The sequence below is a fragment of the Geospiza fortis genome, unplaced genomic scaffold, assembly GCF_000277835.1.
Source record: "Geospiza fortis unplaced genomic scaffold, GeoFor_1.0 scaffold407, whole genome shotgun sequence".
In the NCBI taxonomy this organism is placed as follows: Eukaryota; Metazoa; Chordata; class Aves; order Passeriformes; family Thraupidae; genus Geospiza; species Geospiza fortis.
The window spans coordinates 974,376-997,366 of record NW_005054507.1 but is presented as its reverse complement, the minus strand read 5'-3'; the positions used below and the strand labels follow the sequence as shown (position 1 = coordinate 997,366).

The following is a 22,991-nucleotide window of genomic DNA, read 5'->3' as shown; positions in this document are numbered from 1 at the left end:
CTGTTACATTTTACACACACTTTGTTTATACCAGGCCTCTGGGAGGAAATTGTTAAAAGGTCTGCAGGCTTGTGACAGCAAAACTAGTTATCTTTGCCACTGAGACAGTGTGTGAACCCTTTGGGGCAGGACCATCTTGTCTAGGCCACCCAGCACACAGCACAATGGGATGATCCCAGGGTAGGTTTCTCTAGCACTGCTGCTATTCAGGGATCAGGGGGTTCATCCTTTCTGGTGTGGCCACAGATCCCAGAATCACGGAATAATCTGAGTTGGAAGGGAACCCCAAAGATACTGAGTGCAGTGAGTAGCCCCTGCAGGGACTGAACCCACAGCCTCAGTCCTATTAACAGCAGGCCCTGACCAAGTGAGCCCAGATGGAGTGAGGGTAGTGCAGTGCACTGGCACCTAAAACAGTTGGACTGTAAATCCCTGCCAGAGAGGAGGTTTGTTTACCTAAGGGGTCTGTAGTAGCAATGGGGGAAAGTAAACATGGCAGAGAATGGGATGGCAGGATTGTGAGAAAGGGGGGAATGGCTCCTCTCTTGTGATATGCCAGCTACTGTAGCAAAATTAATGGATAGAAGGGAAAACCTGTAATACAAGTAAATTAGAGTGTTTTCCTCATAATTATGCCACTAGTAACAATGCCCACATCAGGGCCAGTGAGAAGGTCAAAGTCAGCCCTCTATTCTCAGTCACTTTGCAGCAGGGACTGTCTCTGATCGACGTTTGCATAATGTCTGTTCCAGGGATGCATTCTCAGTGCTGTTATGATCCATCAGCTGGGCAGTGCTGTTACTTACAGGAGAAATGTCACATTGAAAATCCATGGGTGCAACTGTAGGTGACACAAGGAGGAGTCACAGAGCAGCCCCTGGAGTGTCTCCTGTAACTCCCCTGAGTGGATTATGTGCAGTCTCACCCAGGTGGGCTGGCCATTGATCTGGGTCAGAACTGCTGAGCTACCAAAGCTGTAATTAAGCAGCATTTATTGAACTCATTTATTGGACACATACAAAACAAGTGGGAAGGCACACATTTCTAAACCAAACCAAAACTACCACTCACACACACCCCCCAAAGTATTTTTTGTTAAAATGTCTCTCTGGATAGAAAAAAAATCCAGAGTAAAATGCAATCTCTGTCAAAGTCATATTAAAGGGTATGAAATAGCAGGTGTAAAGGATACTAGTGATTTCCAAAGTGGGCCATTGATAGAGATGGATATAATCTTTGCAGAAGAAGGTGGAAAAGAGAGGCTGGTGAAGTGTGAAGAGCTGGTCCAGAGGTTTATTTATGCTGGGGAATGGAGGGATCTTTGTACACACATAGTCATTTCCTCTTCCCTTTACTGGAGTGATGGGTGATGACCTAAGGGAAGGAGACATCCCACTCTGTAGTTACTCCTGTGTGCCAGCTCCATCAACCCCTCTGATCAGCTGAGATGTGCGTCTCTAGATTCTCTGAATGTGAGCTCATTCCAAAATTGGTGATCAGTTTGGCAGGAGTTACTTGATAAACATCAGCAGTGGGTACATGCATAATTAATCCAGGCTCAGTGCTAGCTGGAAAGGGTGGGAAGGAGAGAAGGAAGAGCTAATTATCTGTAGTCCAAGAAAATAGTGTCCAAGTGGGATGACACAGTAATTGAAATGCATCAGGGACAGGCAAGAAGGGCATTTTGCTGCAAAACCCCACTTTTATTTAACCTGAAGGACACAGGTTGCATGTGAACAAGCACTTTTGCACTCCTATTATACTCATGGGCTGCTTTGGATCAGCAGCATGAGGTGGATGGGGGAATTGCTGCTGATGTGGAATTTAGCACTTGTAACACAGCAAATGTATGAAAACACTGCTTGTAACAGGAAGGGACTGGATTTGATGGCTCTTCAAGTCTTATATCCACGATGATGGCATTTTTCCTCCACATCAAGAATTTGCTTTCCTGAGATCCAGTTCAAGCCATACAACAATTTGGAGTGTAGTTGTTGTATTTTGGAGTTTTTTGTAGTTTGTTTCCCGACCAGCCTGCTTGCCCTCATCCTTTGTACAGGCTGAACTTGCTGGAAGGATCCAGATGAAATGAAGGGGAATTCAGTGGGCATAGCTGGTGAGAAAGTTCAAAGAGCCATGATGTTCATGGCACTGTGTTGGGTGGGGTATAATTGTGGTTGAAGATTTTTTATTTTGCAAAACAGCAGGTGCTGAGAGCCTGGCTGCTGAATTCTCTAAGCAATCATTACTTTGTTTCTTGGTGTTAAGTCTGTATTAGTCCCTGTAACAAGCCAGAATGCAGTTTTGACATTTAGATCTCCTCCAAATGAACCTAAAGATTTCATTTTACTTACACCAGGGTAGTGTTTTGCAAGCCATTAGTTTCTAGTTGAGAAGCTGATGGATATTTTAAGACCTTAAATCCTCTCTTTGCTAGAAAACACCACACACTTTATTGCAGGTACTATTTATGTGGGAGATGTAAAAAAATTTTTTTCTTTTTAATCATGGATGCGGTATCTGACCTGTGTTTCAGCTGATTTTTAGTCCCATACCATTGTGATTCCCCTTCCAAACAATATTCTTTAATATACTCTTGTATTTACATAAATTGTAAAAGACATTGATAAGTGTGAGTGCATGCCAGCTGAGCTGCCTTAGGGATTTGAATCTTTATTTAGGAGGTTCAAATGAAAAGTAAATGTTCTGCATGGGTAGCTGGGCAGCTTTTTCTGTTCTAGTGGGAGGAATTAGCTGAACAAAGTTATGTTTGGGCATCCTTTACTCTGCCTTCTTTGATTGTTGCATTTATTTATATGCTACTTAATCAAAAAATTATTTTTAGAGTAGAGGTTGGTTTTTTGGTTTTTTGAGGGGGGGAGGTTGGGTTGTTTTGGGGTTTTTTGGGTGGGATAGGGTGTTTTTTGTTTGGGGTTTTTTGTTTGGGTTTTTTGTTTGTGGGGGATCTTGTTTGTTTCTTTGTTTGTTTTGGTTTTAGTTAATATTGAACAGAGGCATGGGAGACACGGTCCTGCTCTCTTTCCTTGCATAGTCCCTGCATGCTTCTGGCTCATTGAAAGGAGGGAGTTTCTCACAGAATCACAGAATATTCTGAGCTGGAAGGGACCCAGAAGGATCATCCAGTGCAGCCCTGAAGTGGATGGGGAGTTGTCCCTTAGCATGTCTGTGGAATACACAGCAGGGAAGGTGTGACAGTGTTCAGAGGGGTCTTAGGACGAGGGAAGAGGCGAGGATCTGACTCCATGTTTCAGAAGGCTGATTTATTATTTTATTATATATATTGTATTAAAACTATACTAAAAGAATAGAAGAAAGGATTTCATCAGAAGGCTAGCTAAGAATAGAAAAGGAAAGAATGATAACAAAAAGTTAAAAACAAAAGTCTGAGCCAGCTGACTGTGATTGGCCATTAATTAGAAACAACCACATGAGACCAATCACAGCTTCCCCTGTTGCATTCCACAGCAGCAGATAATAATTGTTTACATTTTGTTTCTGAGGCCTCTCGGCTTCTCAGCAGAAAAAATCCTAAGGAAAGGATTTTTCATAAAATTGTCTGTGACAGGAAGGAGCGTCTGTTCTGCTCTCATTTGACTCTTCCCATGGAAAACCTGTGGAAGTCAGGGCTAAAAGGCCGATCCTGTGGCTGTGTGAGAAGAAAAGACCCACAAGGCCTGTTCTTAGTGACCACTGGTGTCAGAATTCAGGATGACCTTTTTCGCCTTTGTACTTCCAGTTTCTCCTGAACTGGTCTCTTTAGAAGTCACGTTTTCTCCGTTGCTATTCAAGCCAACAGAGCTGATAAGAGGCTGTGATAACCTCACATCTAACAGCTTATTTATTTCTTTGTTTAGATACAGTTGCTGTGTGTGGCTGCCCAGCCCTGTGCCAGGGGCTTTGCTGCTGGCAGGGGACAGAAGCAATGCCTTGACTCTGTTTCCATCTCTGGCAGGGGGACAGCATTGCTTCCTGTGACTCCTCGGGCGTGCTGAAGCTCTGGGACATGCGGATGCTGCTCCCTGTTCTCTCCATCGACGCAGGTCCCCATGCTGCCAACCAGGTGGCCTTTCATCGCTCTGGTAGGCTTCTGAAACAGCTTTTCCCCCCTAAAACATGGTTTGTTTTGCAATCTCTCTAATCTCTCTCTAGTTCTGGAGGCAGATAACATGTGTGAGGTAGCACAGATGTGGTAATTTGGAAGAAGAAATGCCTGATTGCGGCAATGATCAATATGTTTGTTTTCTATGGGCTAAACTGCCAAACTGGATTGCTGCTCCATTTATATAGAATGAAAAATGCACAATAACAAAGAGTACAATTAATTGCAACAGTATTACATAAAGTACAGAACTGATCAATGGGGGTAAAAAGCTTTGTGAGATTACCTATGTTCCAGTGGTGTTTATTCCCCATTACTGTTTGTTCTTTTATTTGCTAATTCTGGAGTTTCATTTCATAGCACTCTTACAAAGTCCTCTTATAAGTGCCTCAGAACTTCATCGTGCTGACAGGGCTGCTTACTAGGCACAGGAATTGAATTAAGCAGTTATTTTTTCATCATCAACCATGTATTACCATGTCAGCAGTACTGTGAGTGCACATTGCATTTTCATTTGAAGAGGGGCCATTCTAAAACATTTTTGTTTTAAAACAATCTTCATTTCCAAAGCACAGACTCTGTTGCAACAGAGAATTAGATGCTAGCTTAGGAAATGGTTTTACTCAAAGCTAGTGCAACATGATATAATACAACAATATATAACATAATATATATATATATAGGCACATGAAAAATAAGTATACATTTGTGTTATGTGTTCATAAAGCATAAAGCTTTGATAGAATTTGAGGAATGATAAGGAATCATTAAAGAAATATAATAGGATGGTGTTTTGTCACAATGACCCACATACTGAGGAATGCATATTATCAATATATTGAGTCCCTTGGCAAGAAACTTTGACATCAAATTCCATATTATCTGTGTAGTGATTTCATGGATCTCTCTGCTGTATCATTAAATAAGGTGCTTGCATTTTCCAGGGGAGAAAAAATGCATTGGCAGTGTCCAGTTTTGGGCAGTTTCCCAAAGACAAGTTTAACCACTATTGTATTTATATGTGTAATTTGGAATAAGAGCTCATTTTTTGTTCAGGAGGATTTGAAGAAGTTTTGCATCTTTGTTTATGGTGTATAATGTTGGGTCATTTGCAGTGGAACCCCACCCCTGAAAAATGCAGTTGTAATAGTTCTGCCAGATGGGAACTTTCCATTAGAAAGGTTATCAGCTTCAGGTTATCTAAATGGGCACGTTTTTCCATCATTTGGACAAAATCCAAAATTATCTCTGCAGGAGTAACCACACAACAGAGTTATCAAATTGGGGTGGATGATCACAGAGAGGCAGAATGCAGAAGGACGGAATTCCAGCTGGCTGAAGATAGGCAAATACCTGGCTGAGACATATTGTACCTGCAGCAAGAGGGACAGAGTAGATAAAATATATCCTGTGTTTAACAGCCTGGTGGGAATGGGACATCTGCCTCAGTCAGGACCTCTGCCTGTGGAGCAGCTTGTGTTGATTTTCCTTATCAAAACATGGCTCCGTTTCCAGCTGTGTCCCTCAGTCTCTCTGGCTGATGTTACACCACCCAGTGTAAAATACTTGACTGCATTAATAGTCAGAGGCACAAACTGTTCAGCTCTTTCAGGTGGACTTAATTACTAGATTAGAGAGCCATGGGTGAGCAGGTTTTTTTCTTCTGCCCAGTAATTATTTAAATGAAAGTTAATAATGATAGAAGAGGTTTATGAAAAGGTTGGCAGTATCAGCAAACAAGATTGAGGTTGGAGATAGGAAGGCCCCAGCTAATGGAAGAATTTGTTTTGCTTTCCTTTGTATTGTTTTCAAGTAATTATCTTTGCAAATGCAGTGTAGACAAGCACATACTGCCTTTTATTTTTAAGTGGTGTTACCTTTGTGGGTATGACATGCTCCAGGTGGGAGGTGCTTCCCAAAGGTAGAGTTTGTGGGTTACTGGGGTTCTCCTGATGGCATTTTTGGGGATGAGCCTTGCTGGTTCCAGTGATCCATTGCTGGTCCAGGCCTAAATGCCTGAGTAGCACTGTTAGTTAAATAGCAGCCTAAAGCCATTTCCTGCTTGATCAGAGCCACAGTCAGATCTTAGATAAAGTAGTGACAACAGTTGGATAGAAATCTTTCTGCTTTAGCTGCACTCTGCCTCAGCTTTTCTTTAGCTCAGCTTAAAGGTGGGCTTTTCCATACTTGTGAATAAACAGAAAAGAATTATATTATTAATTACCACTGCACTTTATGAGGATTTTCTGCTTTGTCCTGCACTTTCTGCAACAAGCTCATGGTCTTTCAGTGAGAGATGGCGATGGAGCTGCCTGGGACTCAGCCTACTGCTAGTATTGCTCTTCAATACTGTGTTTAATATCAGAAATTTTTCTGATGTCATACACAATTAACATGTCCTTTGAATTCTGCATGCTGTGAATGGCTGACCAGAGTTACTGTGCAAGATGGACCACAGAATAACTGATTTTTAAACTAAATTCCCTTTTACTTTTTTATGTGCAAGTCAACAGCATCTCCATGAGCATATATTCTTGTGTAGCATTCATGCATCCCTGGAGCACCCTCTTGTCACCACCTTTAGTGTTTCCAGTTGCTGTTTAGAAAATGTAAATGAGATTAATCACAACCCAGCATTGCATATGTAAGAGAAGGTGCAGAAGGTTCTAGCTTGTGTGCTATGATGTATTTATTAATTATCACAGCACATTAAAACAAACAAACCAAACAAGCCCCACTTCACAGCAACAATCCAAAATCAAGAGCAGTTACAATAAGGCTGAGGGCAAGCAAATAATATTTGGAAAAATGCACTGCTTTATTTTGAGCTCTGGAGATACAGTGAGGTGTTAACATTTAACCTGCCTCCAGCCAGGCTGGGCTGTGCTGCTCTCAGCATGAACAAATAACCTTTCCATGCTTCTCCCAAGGACCATAGGTGTGTGTCTTATCCTGAGGAAAAGTAAATTAAAAGAATGTAAAAGCTGTAAATGAATGTGAAAGCTGAGAAATGGCAGGATCAAGACTACCTTGTGATACAAGCTGTTTGTTTTAGGAGACAACATTTCCATCTAGGGATGCAGGAGACACGTTGGCAGTGAACAGATGGTACCACTGTCAGCCATGGTGGGGTCAGGGCAACTGCTCAGTGTTGCTCTCTGAAAGCAAGCTTAATTTGCCTAATTACACATCCCATGACATCACCCAGCACCATAACCACAGGACAAACATTGGTCCAATGGCTGGCAATTGTTTGCTGTTCCTCTGCAGTTGTTCTTGGTGTCAAATAGCAGAGACAAATTTTCATCTCTATATTACCCACCCTTTTACTGAACACAGAATTATTGACAGGATTTCTGGGATGTCATTGCTGGACCATTTTCAATATTTGCACTTGATATTATTTGGGCTATTACTGATGATGTTAAAGCCACAAGCAATCCCCACATGGAGGGGGACATGGAGAATAGAGATATTAATATATCAGGTAAAGTTCCAAAATTACAGTTTTCACATCCCTGATCTGGTAACAATTACCAGAACAGAACTGGCAGATGTACTCCTTGCAAATCAATCTTGCAGTGAGGTGCCCTCTCAATTTTCTCTTTGATTTCCTCAATTTTGGTTGGTGTATTGACTGCAAAGACAAGCTGGTGTTAAGGTGACAGAGCCAGGTATCTGTCTTTGCTCCTTCTTTTCTCCCTTCCTTCACACTTTTGATTAATTGATACTCTTTTAAGTGGCACTGAGGAGATAAAGCTTCATCTTGGTAGGGTGGAGAGTTTTCTAGGATGGAAGAAGCTCTCATTTGCTGGGAAGCCAACAGTGGATTTTGGAGTTAGAGGCTGAATCAGCAGTGGGTGCACCTGTAACTTGCAGATCTCAGGTGCTGACTGTGGCCACTATGTCCACATATAAAGAGAACTGGAGCAGGACAAGATCTTTACCCTTTGCTTGTTTTGCAGTTTCTGGAACTTACTTTCTGTATTTGTCTCCTTTTGATTACAGTTAAAGTCACACTTGATGGGAGAAGAATCCTCTAGCACAGAATTTAGCAGTAATCTCTTTAGAGGCATCTGATTTTGTCCACATAGAGCAATTATGTGCTGACATTAATGTGTGTTTTTCCCTATGCCTCCCATTTCTGACTCAAAAGCTTTTTTCATTACAACACTTTATTGCTCTGTGTTCTTTAATCTCCAAGGCAGATTACTTGATAACATCAATTGATTCCTTAGGGTGCTTTTCCCCTTGTGGTTCAATGCCTGACTTCCTGCCTCAATTCTGACTATCTATATGCTGTCACAGGCAATACAGCCTCAGCTTGGGTAATTTTTACTTGATTGAAGTTCTTGACAATTAACACAACCTTCTGATCACTGATTCTGGGTATTGAGAGAAAACAAACCAAGAAGGATTAAACAATTGTTAAAGAAGTGCTTTTTCTCCCTCTTGTCTCGCCATGAGCCAAACATCTCTCCTTCCCCCTTCCTGCTTTCTTCTTGCCTTGTTTTTGCTGTGGGCTGTGCTCCATCATCCCAGTTCCTTTGGTGCAGCAACAGGGGATGCAGGAGGAGTATAATTCTTTGGATTTGTACTGGCACTTGCCCTTTCACTCAGACACTCCCAGTTCTGGTTACTACTCAGTTCAGACTTGCTACAGTGCTGTAACTCTTCCTGACAGGGCAGCCGGGTGACCAAGCTGTGGTTTTGGAGCACATCTTTTAAGTCTTTGAAAGGTTTGCTCTTTACATAGAGAATCGAGACTTACTTTGCTGCCTGCTTTGCTTCTCATTCAGACCTTTTTTAAGTCCATTTGTAATTGTACATCACTTGTTCCTCTCCTTGTTCCCATCAGGAATTGCTTAATGTCTGTCCCTTCAGAACCATTTGTTTTCCTATGGTCAGCATTCCAAGATCTGTGGGTTTTTCCTGCATCCCTGTACACCATTTCTGTACTAACTAAGGATTCACATGGTCTGTTTCTTTTGAATATAATTGATCCACATTCTCACAGATTTTGCTTAATGAGCACAAATGCAGCCACCTGCATATCTTAGTTTGCCATTTATTGTTTGATAATCAGCACTTTTAGGTCATCTTCACTTCCTCTTGGCTTCAGCTCATGTGCAAGTGCTGTGTCAGGGCTGTGTGTCTGATCTGTGTCTGCCTCCTCTGGCCAAGTATAGTCAGGGAAAACTCCCTTTCTTTCCTTCCAAAAGGGGATAGGGCTGAACACCAAAGTCAGGCCTTTTGCTTTACACTGGCAAGTTTCAAGCAGTGATGGCTCTCCATTTCTCCTTTGTCTTGTCCATCCCTCTCTGGTTCTATTTCTCTTCAGTCTGAACTTGAGTATCCCTTTATAAAACTCCCCTTTAAAGCCTGTGATACACGTTGGGTCCATGTTTGAATGTGGATCCCTACTTTAAACTGTGAGATGAGTGGGAGATGAACTTTCAGGTCCATTTATTGACCAAGCTGTTTTTATACAAGCCAAAGATTTTCAAAAGTGATTCCTTGGATAGGAGTTACTGGTGGGCTGGTTCACCTCAGCCACACTGGGGAAAAGGTTTAGTCCTTTGTGCCTCAAGGTGAAATCCCTGCTTTGGCAGAGCAGATGCTGTTGCCCCAACTGTGTGCTGTTTGTCACTGCCCCAGTATTGATGTTTTGTCCCTAGGTAGCCCTCCCAGCCCACGTGTTTGCACTGGTGAATCCATTAGTGGGCTCCCTGTAGAGATTCCAGCGTGGTGTGAGTTGGTTTATACAAGGCATGGCCTATTTTCCAGCCCTGATCGTGCTGCTTCCCCTCGGAAGTCAGATCAGCAAGACGTCCCTGTCAGCCCCTTTCCCTGAGGAGTGCTTACAGCATCGGTTGACCATCCTTAATTACTCCTATGGTCAGCATGGGAATAAAAGGATGTGCTGCAAGACTGAATTATTCAACAATAATTCCTTGTCTCATAATTCTCACTCCTTCCCTCTCTGCTGCTCTATGCCATTTTTTCTCATGCACAACATCTGTTTTCCTGACCATAAAAATTCTTTAATTTGGAGGCAATGGGTAGATTGGACTTACACAAATAAGAGCTGATTGACAGATCGTTTTGTCTCCTTGTTTCATGGGGTAGGAAACTATCACTCTCCTTATTTGTGACTGTTGCAGTTTGCCAAAGGAAAAAAACTGGCAATGAATTTTCCCCCTTTGTTGATCAGGGGGAGAGTTGTGCTGTGCAGTATTTCTGTTGTGTCATGGCCATTTTTCAATACAAGCAAATGCCACAATATTTAAATATGCTGGAAGGGAAAGAAAAGGGATTATTAAAATATATTACTTTATTTTCAGTACAGACATAATTTAAAATGTATGAAATATTTGTCCTTTGGAAATGAAAGGGAGGTGGCTTGGAACCCCTGTATTTTACATTTTTTGCCCTGATTGCAGATAGTGTTTTGTGTCTGGCTGTGTTTGCTGAGCTAATGAGGGTGGGGACTGTGCTACTGCAGGCGATTGCTTTGAGCACTGAGCACTTTGAAGAGATTAGCCCCATTGATATTCCCTTCATCTTTGTTAGAGGGGCATGCTTCCTTCCCTGGAGTGCCAGGAGATGGACAGCTATTTAATAGAGCCAGCCTTTTTCAAGTACAGGCTGTACTCCTGAATATCCCCATCTCCCTTGCCTGCAGATTTCCCACAGAAAAACAATGTTCTGGAAGCCAGGGTTGTTCCTCATTAGAGCAATATATTGACCTGATAGGGGGGCTTTTGAGGACCTCAGGCTGACTGGGTTATCATCTGTCTGGTTAAATGTTATTCTTCAAGGAGAAGCAACAGTTCCAGCAGTTCAGGCAGACGGCCAAAACATGGGGATGAGCAAATTGTTTGTTCCAAGAGTAAATGAAGGGAATGTCCACATGAATTTTGCCATCCTTGTATTAAACTAACAGAAGCTGAAAATTGGAGCTTTATTCATCCCAAGTGGGGCATAACTGATCAAAATTTTGATTCTCCAGCAGCTATCCACAAACCGAATTAAAATGGCTTGCAAGAAGTTGCTTTTTTTTCTAATCTCATTTTAACTAGGCACAAGTCTTAAAACAATAATGTATTCAACCTCTCATCTCTAACATTTACTGCTTTTGTAACTTTACCAGGTTCATGGATTCCATTTTGTATTTATTGTTTATATTAATTCCAGCTCACAGAGTGCTGCAATTAGCCCATTCCCCCTTTGAATGTATTTACAGTGATAAAAGAGAGCTCCTTACTTTCACTTAGACTGCACAGCTCCATCCCAAGCCTGGCTTAGATACAAGAGCTTCATCTCCTGATTAACTTACTCCTGCAGACAGTCAGGGATGAAGGACCTCTGAAAGTCATCACAGCCTTTCTTCCATGAAAGCTCCTCTTAAATATCGACAGCTCTCCAGGTCCTGTGTTTTGAGTACAGCATCTGTATGTAAAGAGAGGATCAATAGTGCATTCATCATTCATATGCGGTAATAAAGGAAAGGGATTTCTGAAATATTGGCTTAGTATTTGTGGGTCTTTTCTGTGTGTTAAATATGGAAGGTGGAATGGCCAGGTAGTCTCTGCCAAGGACTGGATAGGTCAGGCAATCTGGAGGGATCAGCCATTTGCATCTTTGTCACTGCCAAAATTAAACATAAATTCATCAGTAATCGAGAGTCATTAGTTAGCTGGGAGCTTTGTGGGCTGACCCAGGCTTGTGTTGGGAGTGGAGAAAGCACATTTAGGAAAACAGAGAACCTGGGTAGTTTTGTTTAAGGGAAGCAAACCCTGAGAGAGGAGAGAATCCAGAGAGGCTGGGATGCTTTGGAGAAAAAAGTCATCCTTGTGACTGCCTAAGTAACTCAAGTATGCTGTTTCAAACGTAAGGATAATTTAGGGAATTTGATCTGTTCACCCACTGTTCTCTTCCCTCTTAGAAAGCAAATTACTTCATATTTTAGATTAAAACTTGGAGATGAAATGTCACTTCCATAAAAAAAGATATTTAAAACTGTCCACAACCAGCATTTTTCTTTCTCCTTTGTGAGGGTAAAAACTATGCCAGTCTATGTTGAGTTTGAATAACACACTTTCACTAACTCAAAACATACCTTTTTAGCAAATGTCCTTTTTTTTCAATATTCATTTTTTAAAGTAGCCAAAGTCTAAAAGAAAATTATTCACTTTCAGATACCTGTATTGTGATTACCAAGAAAGTTTTGATTCCTTGAACAGCTCCTCCACTTGGTAAATGGAATCTATTAATGAGCTAGGTCTTTTCAGAGCTTGGAAAGTGGCACTTCTTTTTAAGAAAGAGATCATCTTTGAATTAAAAGTATGCTGTCCTTAGCCTTTTTTTATTTTTATTTTATTGACAAATTGTCACAGGAGCTAAAGTGCGTAATCATCAATACCAAGTGATCCATGGGGCTATGCAAAATATATTGATTAACAATATAATCTCCATACAGATGTCCTAGCAGTGCTTGTTATTTTTTATGGGCCAATCTGGGAGTCCTGCTTGCATTTCAAGGGGCAGGTGGAGGAAGGTGAGTGAGACAAAGTTCAGAGCATCTCTGCAGTTGCCTGGCAGCATCTTTGGTGAAAAGGGAAAAATGCCACCAGTTGCTCCCACCACAGGATGTGCAGCCTCCTTTTGTCAAGCCTGCATGGGTACAAAATAAACCCATTTCCTTGAAAGGAATTCAAAGCCTGAGACAAAATCCTCTTTGTCATGAAAGCATAATTTTAATTTGTTTTTAAGGCTGTTCCACTACTAAGAAAATCCTGATTTAGATGCCTTTGAGGCATTTAACTTAGACTTATGCAGAGCTGTTCCTCAGAGAAAAATGGTTGTAATTTTAGGATTAGGTAACTGACCTAGGAATGAGAACGAGAGGGAGAGAGAGTGCAAAGCTTGCATATCCATTTGTGCAGATGGATATTCACTAGGAAACCTTCAAACTGCTCATAAATATTGCCTGTCCTTTTGTAAGGGCTCCCACCAGCAAGCCCATGGTCATTTCCTGGGCAGAAAGAGTTTTTGCATTGAAACTTTTGGGCAACTAAATAAAGTATTTTATTTCCCTTTCTTTTTCTGTGGCAAAATATTATACATAATGATGAATGGGAAAATAAGCAAGGAAAGAAGTTCTATAAACAGCCTCCAACTCCTGACTTGAATATTTGAGCTGTTTGTTTGTTTGTTTGGGGTTTTTTTCTCTGGAATGAACTTCCTTTATTTCTTTGCCTGTTTTTTCAACTCATAAAAATATCTTCTATGTAGAACTGTTATCTCTCTGAGTATCACATGCTCTTGGGGAGTAGGGCAAAATCTACTTACTTTCAGTCTTCCTAAACTAAATTGAGTGAAAAAAGGAAATATCTTAATCCTATTTCCCCCCCTTCCAGAACAGCAAAGAGGTCATGATGACAGTGAATTCTTTAATGTTGGGTTTATGTCAAACATCATTTCCTCCTTTGACATTTTATATTGCAAGTGAATATGTGTGCAATACCTTGATGACTTGCCTGAAAACACAGAAGAGAAAGAAAAGCAGAGCATTTCTGGCCTGTGGTGGCAGTGCCCTGCTCTGGCTCTGGGCAGGAGGAGATGCAGAGGGCAAACAGATAAACTCAGGAAATGGTGTGATTTCCCTGGCCCTCTCCTGTGGATCAGGGCTCTCAGAACTGGCTCCTCATGCCCTTCCATGTTCCTGGATCTCTCCTGTGGATCATGCTCTCAGAACTGGCTCCTCATGCACTTCCATGTTCCTGGATCCCTCCTGTGGATCAGGGCTCCCAGGACTGGCTCCTCATGCACTTCCATGTTCCTGGATCTCTCCTGTGGATCAGGGCTCCCAGGACTGGCTCCTCATGCACTTCCATGTTCCTGGATCTCTCCTGTGGATCAGGGCTCCCCGAACTGGCTCCCCCTGCCCTTCCATGTTCCTGGATCTCTCCTGTGGATCAGGGCTCCCAGAACTGGCTCCTCATGCCCTTCCATGTTCCTGGATCTCTCCTGTGGATCAGGGCTCCCAGAACTGGCTCCTCATGCCCTTCCATGTTCCTGGATCTCTCCTGTGGATCAGGGCTCCCAGAACTGGCTCCTCATGCACTTCAGTGTTCATGGATCTGTGAAACTTCTGGTTTGGCACTTTGTATTTCCAGCAGATCCCTTAGCCATGTGGAAGTACCTCCCTGCCTGTGCTCTAAATCTCTTAATGATACATTCTGATTCTCATACTGTGGGAATTATTGAATAATTGTTCCTTGTTCAACCTCTTCCTGCTGGCACATCTTCCCTGCTCTCTTTGTGGAGCTGAAGAGTCCGTGTCTATTTAATCTCCTGAATACATAAGCCATTCCTCCTCTTTGTTCATTTGTTACCCTTCTGTAAATCTTATTTTGGATACTTCTTTTAAAAATGGAGAAGAGGGATGAGTCTGGTATGATTTTTTTTCAAGATGTGCTTAAATCAGGGTTTTAAATAGAGGCCTAAAAAAGTTTTTTTAGTTTCTTCTCTAGCTTTTGGATTTTCCTCCCCAGTCTTAAATCTTGACATTATAACAAGGTGATGTTTTCAAAGAAGTATCCATGGTGGCTGGGAGATCTCTCTCCTGAATGACAAAGGCTAGTTTACTGTCTGTCACTGGATTTGTATAATTAAGAATATTTTTATTTATTTGAATAATTTCATGTTTCTCAGAATTCAGTTCCATCTTTTATTTCAGTTCCATCTGCCTTTCTATTCTTTAATCCAGCATCTTGGGATTCTTCAGTCATTCTGTGAAATGTGCTGTTGTCTTGAAAAATATGAATAATTTTATTTTTTCAGTGTTAACCTTCACATCCTTTAAGAAAAAGAAATTTTTGATGTGCTGACTAGCACAGGTCCCAGAATAAATGTCACATTCTTCTGGTAATCTGTATTTTTCTCACTTGTCTGTCCTATTGGAAAGAGTCCATTCCCCCTCCCAACTTTGGTCATCAAACTGTTGGGAATTTAAGTATCTAATGTCAGCCTGGTCACCCTTATTCCTGTGCTTCTTGGCACCATCAAAGAGCCAATTTCTGATCAATTTTTGTGCTGTAAAAGCTATGATAACTCCTCACTGTGGTATTGTATTTCCCCATGCATCAGCTCAATCTGCTCCTTATTATTCAACTGAGTTTTTTGGACCTGTAAATAAATCCCAGGTACCAGCTGGCAGTTTCTCAGGCTTTTTTCAGAAGTTGCTGTCACATTTGCCACCTTCCATTCCTCTGCTCCTTGGACCAGGCTAAGCAGTTGCTTCAGGAGCAATTTCAGTTAATTTCTTCCTTAATGTTCCTGTTTGAATACTTTCTGCTTCTGGCAAATATTTAATCACCTCATTCTAAAACTTTGGACCTGTGTTTCCTGTTAAGTAGCCAAGCCAGCCAGCCTGTCCAGGCTATGTCTGAGGTGTTAGAAAAGCAGTCAGCTCTCTGCACTGCTCTGCCTGGTGGGATGGATGGAATAATGCACAGGTGCCTTTGGAATCCATCACAGAGGAGAGGGATTTAAGCTATTGCTATATGGGTCACCTGGCTTCCTTTGCATGACCTCCTCTTCACAGGAATGGATGACTATTGCCACTAAAGGAATGAGTCAGCAATTCCTTCAAACAAAGACATCTATCTATATAATAGAAAGTGTTTTGGTTGCTCAGCTGATGTGCATCTGAAGTTAGGTGTTAAAATTAGGAGTTAAATTGTTAACGCTGTCCTGGGAGTGAAAGGTTCACTGAATATGAGGATTGTACTCTGCAGTCTGTGAAAAAAAAGAGGAACTTCAAACACAGTCTGTTAAATCCATTGCCTTCTACTGCCTGGTAGAGCTGTAGTAGTAGTAGTTGATAACAGCCTTTTATTGAGGATCATCCCTTTCTGTGTTCCAGACTGCAGTCCCAGCTGTCTCCCTAAATCTCTGGTACATAGTTATGTGTATTTGGCCAAACAGGTCTTTCCTTGCATCAGTGGCATTATTAACATCTCCATTTTGTGTCCAGTATTGAGGGATTTTATTTTCTATAGTGTATTCTTTTTCCTTCAATTCCATGCCCTAGCCAGTCATCCTGAGTGGCACTTGGAATGTACCTGATAGCATAACAGGCATTTATAAGTGACTGAAATTAATGATTAGTATTTTAGCTGTGCTTGCAAGCTCAGTTTAGGCACTGGCACAATTAGGAGTCATTGGCTGATGGACCAGTAAAATAATGGGCTTCATTTAAGCAGATGAAGCCTCTGAGTCAGACCCCAAGCAGGGCAGATCTGTGCCAGTGCTGGCCTCTCTCAGCACTGTGGCTGAGAGGGCTCCTCCACCTTCTTCCCTGGGCAGCTCCAAGTGCCAGGAATGAGGGAACAACCTGGCTTGAGAAACTCACAGCCTTCCTGTTCCAGCTCCTGCATCTGATGTGAAATGCTTGAATCTGGGACTGCTGAGCCTTATGATGCATGTATTGTGAGTGATGTAATGTGCTGCTGATTTTTTTATCATTAATTAACACATTTATTTGAGTAAATTAGGAGGCAACTCTGATGCTTGATGGGATATTGCAGGCATAGTAAACACAAGGTTATTGAGTATAATGAACGCTTCTTCTCTGCATCAGAGCAAATCATAGGGAGAGGAAATGGGAAAGGAAATCAATAAGAAGAACCAAGCCCATAGAAATTATTAAGCATCCCCTCCTTCAGAACCCCTCAGCTAATGAAAAAAGGTGCTCTCCTGAAATATTGCCCACAGCCTAATCTGGTAGATACACACAGTGTTTGGAGAGAAGACCAATGGTGTTTGCTGGGAAGTGCTGAGCATCCTCATGGCGTTGTGTACCTTGTGCAGCAGGTTCTCTGTGGCAGCCTTGGGCTTCCTGGGCCAACGTGGAGGATGTCTTGAGTCTCAGTGTTGGTCCTTTGAAGGGAAGAGAAGTCTGAGCCTATGACCTCCCCTTCTTGACTTCTGTGAAACTGTAGCATGCTCTGGGTGGCTGTTCTGTAATCCAGCCAGCCCGTGCCAGCAGGCACTGTGCTCTGTGTGTAGGGCATCCCCCACACTGCAGGGCACCCAGCTGGGAAGGTGCAGTCTGAACCTGCAGCAGGCTGTTCTGCCTGTCTCTCTAGTGGTTGGTTAGCTCACTCATCCCAGCTCTGAGAAGTTTCCCAAACACAGCTTCACTGAGAGCCTTGAGAGCTTAAATCTCTGCTCGTGCCTGCTGCTGGCCCGAGCACTCCTGGGGCTGCCCGCTTCAAACTCTTACAGGAACCAGGGCTCTGGTACATATTTTGTGAGAATTCCTTTTCATTCCTTGCTCATTTGTTTTCTGTTGTTACTTCTCTTTTGTTGCTATAAAAGCTCTTCTCTTCTTACATTTGATGTTCACTTCTGCGATTTGTCCTGATGTTCTCTGCGATTATAAGTTTGAGTAGTACTGAGGTGAATGAATAATTCAGCAGATCCAAAATGACACAGACTGGGTTGCTCCATAGCTGAGAGCACAATCACACCCATAACACAGAGCTGACATCCACCTTGTGTACAAGTACATGTGGATTATGGTCCCGTGGCTCTGCACAGTTTTGCTCTTAACATGCACCTTCACAGTCTGTTTGGGCTCTTTGGAATGATGTACTAAAGGCTGAATGAGGAGGCTTTATTTCCAAAAATTAGTTCATGGGTATGTGGGGCTGGTCTTTATGTAAAGATTTGGCAGAGTGGCCATTAGGAAATGGTAGGTCCCATGCTCCCAATTGAATTAGTTGTGTGATTCTGTCACCTGTGCTGTGGGCACTGTTGTACCATGTGTGCATGAATTCAGTGTCCTGCACTGGACTCCTCTCCTATGTGATCTAATTTGTTCTTCACTTGCCATTGCTGGAGGAGAGGAGAGCTGAATCCCAGTACAGTGTGGCCATCACCATGGAAACATGCTGGTGGGTACAGCCTCCCAGAAGAGGAACACCAAATCACAGACTGCTTTGGGTTGGGACCTTAAAGGTCATCTCATTCCATCGCCTGCCATGGAACCTTCCACTGTCCCAGGTTGCTCCCAGCCCATCCAGCCTGGCCTTGGACACTTCCAGGGGCAGCCACAGCTTCTCTGGGCACCCTGTGCCAGGGCCTCCCCACCCTCACAGGGAAATATTTCTTGCTAATATCAAATCTAAACCTACCCTCTGTCAGTTTGAACTCTTCCCTCCTTGTACTGTGAGTTCCTGTCAGAGTCCTTCTCCAGCTTTCCTGTGCCCCTTTAGATACTGAAAGGGGCTCTGAGGTCTCCACACAACCTTCTCTTCTGAGTAGTCCCAAATTTCTCAGCCCGATTTCACAGAGGGGTGCTCTGGGATTCAAGCATTTGATGCCTTCTGTAGTCCTGACCCAACTAAAGTAAAAACACCTTCATCTGCTCAGTGATTTAAAATCACTGAACACAGCTCAGCCCATCTATTGCCACATACATAATCAGTTTGGGTATTTCTAAGCAAAACAAATATTTCCAAAGGAGCTATTGCAAACAGATGGACTAACATTAATAAAATAGGCAGTTCCCTCTTTAAGGGTTTTGTTGGAATAAAATGGATTGTTTTTATTGAGATTTAAACTGCAGTTTGCTTAAATTATTTTTATATTTGGCAATTATATTGTGAACATATGAAATGGGCAAAATGTTAAGAATAATTAAGCAGTGTAGTCCTGAATACCCTGGCAAGTCTGAAAAATCATATAGAAAAGAAAGCAGCTATCTGTGGAGCTGCCAATTCTACTTATATAAGCCCATCTGTTTAGATCTACAGCTGTTCCCTAAAGAAGAATACATCTTATGTGAAGAATTCCCACCAGATCCCTCAGACATTTTATCATTCAAGAATGCTCTTCCTGTTTGTTCTCTCTCTCTCCTTTATAAGAAACTATAGAATTAATGGTTTTAGTGTGGTCTCATGGAACATTTGCGAGACAAATTATGGACTTAGCATTAAAATTAAAAGAGTTTGTTCTCTTCTGGTTTCATAATGAATACCAACAGTTGCAAGCCATGTGCTCATACCTACAGTGGCTCAAAGTCTTATCTCCTGTTTCTCTTTCCCCTTCCACTTCTTTATTTTCATCTGAAGACCTTCAGACCATCTGTTGTCAAACCTAAGATATAGATTATTTTATATCTAATTGGTCATGTGGAAAGGCTGCTTGTGGGGTGTAAACTTCTTTTATTGTAAAACTTATTTTTAAAAGAGACAGAGGAATTGAGGAGCTCCAAACTTTGTGTTTCCCTGTGTGCCCCAGTCCCAGGAGTTCTGCAAATGTAGAGCTAATGCTGTACATTCCCCAGCTGAGGTTCCATCCTTAGAACTACTTCAACAACAATATTGTCTGCATAACGTCAGATATAAGCACGTGGACGTTTTTGATCTTTTTATTAAATCCTGGTATCAAAGTGGATTTATCCACTCTCAAAGATAAGATGGAAGCATGCCAGCTTTTGAAGATCATTTGCATTTCTTTCATTTGGTGGCCTAATCTTCTTCCTACTCTATTGAACTTTGGTAAAATTGCTTTAGAATTCTTAGAACAAAAAAAACCTCTAAAGAGTTCTAACTTCTGATTTAATTATCAAAGTGTAAATTCTTTACATAAACTATAGCGACACAGCAAATAAAAAAATAAAATGAGGTCAAGTCAAAAAAGGAGCAAATTAAATTAGCCCCTTCAAAGAAATGTGGACTTGATTGCAAGTTTTGAATTACAGATTTAGAATGAGGATAGGTTTTCTCCTTTCTCTGGAACTGAAATTTGTTAATTCATCTCACTTCCAGCAGTGAGCTCCCAACCACCTTTAGTGGTTCAGGTGCTTGGAAGAGTGCTGCTCTCTTCCCAGGCAGGTAATTCCATTCTGACCACCAAAACTTTCCTTACTCTTAGGGCTTTCCACCACAGCATTTTCTAGTGGAGACTTTCCATGAACTTCCAGCCTTCATTGCCAAGGTAAAATTAGAATTTTTGTGTCACTTGTAAGAATGAACTTTTTACCTAATTTTTATTCCCTTTCTTGTAAACAGTGGCTAGCTGTGTTTTAGGTAAGAATTTCTTCCCAGATTGGGTTGTCAGGCATTGGAAGGGGCTGCCAAGGAAGTGTTGGAGTCCCCATCCCTGGTGGTGCTCAAGGGTCTCCTGGATGTGGCACTCCATGCTCTGGGCTGGGTGACCAGGTGGGGATCAGTCACAGGTTGGACTCGATGACCTTGAGGGGCTTTTCCAACCTTAATGATTCTGGGATTCTGGGATTTTACACAGATTTCTCCAATATCTCTATAGGCATATGGGCATAGTAGTCCTCAGCTGTTCAGCTGTAACAAAATACTTTTCCCAACCCATTCAGTGATTCCAGCAGTCCAGAGCATTAAAGGAGAGGTTTATATTTAAGAATAGATCACAGCTAAAGAAATTCAGAGTATTATGGGATTCTCTGTCAAGACCTTTGAAGATACTGTCTAAAACACTTTTTAACTGCTTGGCTCTATCAGCTGTGGGGAGTTATCGTCTCTATTTCCAAACAGTTAGCAGATAAAGCCTTAAAGGCTTGGAGCAATCCCAATTGTACAGTAAGTCAATTTATGGGGAAAATATCTCTGGGATCAGTAGTTAAAACTTTATTACAGATGGCTCAGATATTGGGCTTGATTTATTTTTTATATCTTCTGTAGTGACATGAGTGAATTGTCTACAGAAAGGCCACATCATACTTATTACAGACTAAAGGGCATATTGGAGAGGGAGTTGCTTCTCCATGGGTCCAAAAAATTTCTTCCATTTGCAGCAGAACAGAGATACAGAAATAAAAAGAGATTCTCTTTAGGTTGTTGCAACAACTTATCAACACGGTTATTTATGCTTCGGGTGTGCTTGAAGAGAGTTTACATAAATGTCTTTGGACATGCCAAAGAAAATTGTTTCATCTGATGATAGTGTTTGATTTTATTTGATGCCTTCCTAGAACTATCAAGCATTCATTTAAACCAAGCATTAATTTAAATCATGCAAGGCAAGGAGAAGGAAGATCTTAATGATTTTAGTTTGGTTATATCTTAGCAAATATGCTTAGAACTGAAAATTCCTTGAACTTTTGGAAACTGAAAACTTTTATTTTGCTGTAGGACACTGAATATTTGCACTAGATATATACCTTAAGGGAAAAAAACCCATATTTTCAAAGTTTTCTTAAAATCATATATAAAAATAATTCCTGTAGCCGTCATTATTTTTACACACTTCTGTGAGAAGGATGCATGGCATTCTTCTGAGAACACATACTTTATTTTAAATTAAAGTGAATAATGCATTGGGATTATAACTGTCCTGCAGTGTTTTATTTCTGATTTTATTTTCATGGTCTGTGTAATAGAGGCTATAATTTAGGATTATATTTTTTGAAGGACAGTGTTTCTTTAAAAGTTTTAGGTAACAGTGTAAAACTCATGAAAAAATAATACCATAACTGAGGAAATTCTCATTGTTTATACTTTACTTGTTTGAAATAAGATGAAATTTGTGAAATATTGTCGAATTAGAACTGATTACAGTATTTCTCTTGTGCACACATGGCATAAATGAGAAGTATTGCAGAAATGATTTCTCAAAGTCTTTTCCAGTTTCTCTTGACATTCAATGGAGTTCTCTTGACTTTTGGATTGCTATAGTTGGGTATCCTTGGATTAGTCCATTCTCTATCTTGACCTTTTAAAAAAATCTGTGCTTTAAAGTTGGTAACATCAGTGCTGCAAAGGAAGGCAGGAAAAAGCTCACTGGATGGTTATGGAGAGATCTTCCCACTGGATATTCTTGGGGTTGACTGATGAGCTGATGCATGCAGGTGTATAAGGGATATAATTTTTTAACCAGTTGTATTTTTAGAAAGGAATAAAATGTTTTAATGGCATAATGAGACATTAATGGCCGTATCAGTTAATAAAATAAATGCCATGCTGTTATTCATGGTATGTTAAGAGTAAGAATCATTGACATTGTATGCATAAAGCAGGCACGAATAACAGCAGGACCTATTAGGCTCTAACTTCAAAAATACCCAGCAATTATGAAACTTTAATTAACAATCTTAACTTACACATATATTTACATATTAATGGTCCTAAGTGGTAATTGTAATTGTCTCTCATCATTGCTTCCTTTGACCCTCATTTTTCAAATAAGAGATATGAAATTCCATTAAGTAACATTAATAGTAGAAAATTAATTTAGGGCAATATATCATCAATTAGCAAACCCTTAACACATCTTACTATTTTCTCCTGATGCTTACTTGAAGAAAAATAAGTTAATTATTTTATGTATGCTTGAATTCGAGGATATCACCTAATGCACACATGATGGAAATGAGAACTAAAGTATATTAGATTTCCTGGCCTGGATCCAGTAAAGCATCAAAATTCATGTTGACTTCTCCAGACTATTCATATGTGGCTGGTGAAGGGCAAAGAGCTCCTCAGCACACAGAGCCAAGGCCAGTGCCAGCACCTTCTGACTGGGAAGCCCTGCACTTCTGACAGGGCTTATCTTGCACCTGGGCCACTTTGATTGGGGTTTTTCATTGTAACTAAATGTTCTCAGGAGGAAACCAGAACTTCCTCCAGGTAATGAATGCATCTGGTTTATCTCTGCACCTTTCCTTATGGAACAGCTCTCCTGATTCATCCTCCTTGGTGGGGAATGACATCCCACGGCTGCTGTGCGTGATGGACCCAGATTAGGAAGCAGCATTTGCATGTGGCCAGTAGGTCTTTAGTCATCAAACTGACAAATGAAGCTAATGTAGAATAATAATGTG

At 41.2% G+C, this 22,991-nt stretch overlaps 1 protein-coding gene across 1 annotated transcript in view; it reads left to right on the top strand.

Annotated features, from left to right (window-relative positions):
- Positions 1 to 22,991, top strand: part of SPAG16 (sperm associated antigen 16) — a gene marked incomplete at its 5' end in the record, with an annotated part of 197,080 nt that overhangs the window by 88,860 nt on the left and 85,229 nt on the right. Inside the window, one exon of the mRNA XM_005428842.2 lies at positions 3,974 to 4,100. Coding sequence (XP_005428899.1) covers positions 3,974 to 4,100 — 127 coding nt within the window. The remainder of the gene's footprint in view (positions 1 to 3,973; positions 4,101 to 22,991) is intronic.